The following is a 3,593-nucleotide window of genomic DNA, read 5'->3' on the forward strand; positions in this document are numbered from 1 at the left end:
GGGAAAGAGAAAATGAGGAAGCACCTCCCATAGGAAATAGCCACACGGCAACCCCTCCTCTCTCTCTCCCACCTTTCGGGAATTTGGGCGTGCACACACACACATCTGGCATCTCTTCAAAGCCTCGGGTCCAGGACTCAAACCCCTTCGCTGGCCTTGTGGGATCCAGCTGTCTTAAACACCAGGCCACCTGCTGGCCCCACTACCCCACTTTTGATGGGTAAGGAAACAGGGGTTCAGTAACTTGCCAAGGTCACAGAGCTGTAGCCTGACTCCAAAGCCTATGCTTCCTCAGAAGGCCACTTGGGCCTTAGCGCAGTGGCTAAAGGCTCTTAGACCTCCCGTAGCAGGATGGCTAGCCTCCTTCCTCAGCGTAAGGAAGGACGGCCTCCGCGTCCTGCTGCATGCTCAGGTGCCACGGGGCAACCGTACAGGGGCTTCTCTCTCCGGGTGTCTGCTCCACAGCAGGGCCGGCCCTCTCCTCCCACAGCTGATTCCACTCACAGCTAATACCTGGCTCCAAGCACGTTATTTGCTTTTTTCTACTCCAGTTCTAGGGAATTTTATCCGAAGGTGTGGCAGTTCTCTTTCAAAAGTTTCCACTGATCACCCTCACGGAATTCTCTACAAGCAAACGCACATGTGAGAACCAGGTCCAGCTCTTTCTCCTCCTAATGCAATGCTCTAGAGCAGAGCTGCCGGACGTCCACGTAACTGACACTGCGGCCCGACGACTACGGGTGTGTGTGTAGCGGGGGGCTGCCCATGCACAACAGACGGTCAGCGTCGGTCACCTGGCCTCTAGCCGCTCACTAGATGCCAGCAGGATCGCCCAGCCCCCCACCTCCTAGCCACATCGGACAACTCAAAGCATCTCTGAAACTGTCCAGGGGAGTGGGGTGGGGGACGATGGGACACAAACAAACCACCCGCTGCTCAGGATTAGCATCGAGGTCTCCAGCGTGAGGCCTCCCACACACACCTCAGCTACAGGGGTGTCTTGAGCTGCCCTCTACCACTGCCCTCTGTGCACTTGTTCTTCCCGGCTGAGGCGAACTCCCTCTCGTCACTGTGTTTACATGCCGTTTTCTCTACCCTGCACACCAGACCAGGGACTCCAGAGGATAGGGTCTTGTGTGTACACCTAGCAGTGGCTGGGGCCCAGTGGATGGATGGTAGGATGCCTGCAGCCACAAATCCCAGCACCCCCGAGCAGCCAGGTCCCCTCCTCCAGCTCCTGGGGTGCTCTCCCAGCCCACATGTGGTCTGCACTTCGCCCCAGCAGCTGGGTGTCCACTTCGCTGCACCTGCTTCCCATGCCTTTTGGAGGCTCTCTGCCAGCCAGTTCAGCCTCAAGGCCGGGGTTTCTAGCGTCTGAGGTCTGTCTGGGCCAGAGCTGGGAAGGAAGACAGGGTGGCCAAAGAGCACTGACCACATAGGGCTTCACAGCCACGCTGGTCTGGTAAACCCTGAGCCTGGTGCAGGGGGGCTCTTTTTGTTTTTTACTGAGGTAGAATACACGGCAACACGCATTACTTTGAAAGGTTCTGCTCCGGCTTGTTTTGGAAACAAATGTCAGTTTACATGTGCAGCCTTGGGACAGAGCATGGAGCCTCTTTGTACCCCAGTTCCCTTGGTGGGAAGGGCTGCTGTGGACAATGTGGAAACACTGTGGTTCTATGAACAGGGACTCGGGGGAACACAATGCTTCTGATGGGTACTGACAGGTCCATATGCTGCAGCAAATTAAGCAGAGAAAAATACATGTCAACTTGTTGCTTATTTAAAGTGTTTACCACTCATGGCCAACCACCACGAAGTCCCTACAGAACTCCATCTGTCACACTGACATTTGTGTAAGTCGTCTCCACTTCTACCACACGCTCTGCACACGCAGAATCGCCAAACTCTCTGCTGCCTGCACGCAGTCCAGACCCGCTGGTCATGCCGTGTGAACAATTCCAGGAGGCGCTTGCACAGAACCGGCCTGCAGAGCCTTTCCTCACGTCAGCTCAATGTCCTCTTATCCGAAACAGTTACCTGCGACTGGCAGTAAGCCAGCGAACATTTATGTGGTGCCTACAACGTGCCTGGCATTGAGCGGGTGGAGGGGAAAAGAGACAAGGCCTCAGCTCCTAGGACTTTCTAGAAGCAGTGATAGCAACAGGGCTAAAAGAACAATAACCACCTTCTCCATTCTGCACGCTGCGTCTTAAAGCCACAGGCTGACTGCTCGGGAATACACGCACTGAGTGGACTACTTAGACTCCCTCTGCTGCTGGAGGAGGGGACGTAAGCCTGGTTCCCAGGCCTGCACCTCACACCTCCTTACTTACCCATCCGCCCTCTGAGCAGATCCGGACCTTCTGCATATCCGCGGGGCCGTCCTCTAGTTCCCTGCTCTGAATTTCTTCTTCTTCCTCCTCTTCTTTCAGGGTCAGATTGAGAGAGTATGCTGTGGACTCCATGTCTGCAGGCAAGATTCAGTTCAGAGAAACCAGGCCTCAGTGTGACCTCTTCAGGCTGGTGGTGGGGGAGGCTCGGCCATTCCTGAACCCCCAGGACTGCTCTGGCTGGAATGAAAAAGAGAACAGAGTCCAGCCTGGGTGGAAGGGCTTCAGAGAAAGCACCAGGAAGCTGGAAGGTGACATATTTAGTGATAAGGGGGGCTGTGGTTAGATAACATCAGGTTGCCTTCAAATATTTAAAAAGTTATCTGGAAGAGACACCAGACTAGTTCAGAGACCGAAGGGCAGAACCGAGGCCAGAGGGTAAATATTCAGAAAGTTTTAAACGGGGTATTGAACTGGCAGAACTTTCAGCCCAACCGCAGTGGTGCATTCCACAGCAAACCGAACCCACAGTGCTGGAAGCCACACGGCCAACTGCAGGTTTGTGTCCCTGGGCAGATCTGAACACAAGACACACAGGGCTGATGAAAGGGGTTTGGGTCCTGAGAAGGCCTCCGGAGGGCCTAGGCTATCATGAGTAAAATAAATTGAAAACATACAAAAGCAGAACTTTCTCCTAGCCAGTACCATCCAAACAGGAATCAGCTGCAGAAGCGAGGTCTCCATTCCTGTCAGTGATGGTGTCTGACACAGGACGATGACCTTGGGAGGTCCCAGGGCCACTTAAGCAGCAGGAAAGTCCTTGGCTCAGACTAACCATCATCTGGATTTTCCAAATTCAAAAGTCTAAGGGCCAATTCAGAAAACAGAGGCACTCCACCTTAAGGGGCTTCCCACCAGGAGTCAGTGACACACAGGAGGGGTCTGCCTGGGTAGTCAACAAGGTGCAAAGTCGGCCAGGCCCACCCACACGGGAAACGACGGGAAATGACCCGAGGCCCAGGGGCAGGCCGGTACAAAGGGCCGCGCTGCTGCCCTGTAGGCGCTCGGGCAATTCCCAGGTGTGGGTGAGTGTGCAGTCTTGCGGCCGCATCCTCAGCGGCTGCCAAAGAATAGATCCCTCCGGAGTTCCGAGTCAGCTCTTCGAGATTTGCAAACAAGACGGGCGAGCGCGGCGCGGTGGGGCACGGTGGGTCCGGGGCGGGCAGCACAGGCTGCAGACCCCTGGAGCCGGGGCCGACC

The 3,593-nt window shown here is 55.4% G+C and overlaps 1 protein-coding gene across 2 annotated transcripts in view; it reads right to left on the reverse strand.

The window, feature by feature from the left end:
- Positions 1 to 3,161, reverse strand: part of POGK (pogo transposable element derived with KRAB domain) — a 21,195-nt gene extending 18,034 nt beyond the window's left edge. Inside the window, exon 1 of one of the 2 annotated variants that reach the window (XR_001369393.2) lies at positions 2,337 to 3,161. Coding sequence is in view for 1 of the 2 variants with exons in the window: in XM_006163054.3 (XP_006163116.1) it covers positions 2,337 to 2,468 (132 nt within the window). In the remaining variant the exon portion in view is untranslated. The remainder of the gene's footprint in view (positions 1 to 2,336) is intronic. The other variant, XM_006163054.3, reaches the window with a different exon arrangement.
- Between the last annotated feature and the right edge of the window lie 432 nt (positions 3,162 to 3,593).

This window comes from Tupaia chinensis, unplaced genomic scaffold (genome assembly GCF_000334495.1).
Source record: "Tupaia chinensis unplaced genomic scaffold, TupChi_1.0 Scaffold141320_1, whole genome shotgun sequence".
NCBI lineage: Eukaryota > Metazoa > Chordata > Mammalia > Scandentia > Tupaiidae > Tupaia > Tupaia belangeri.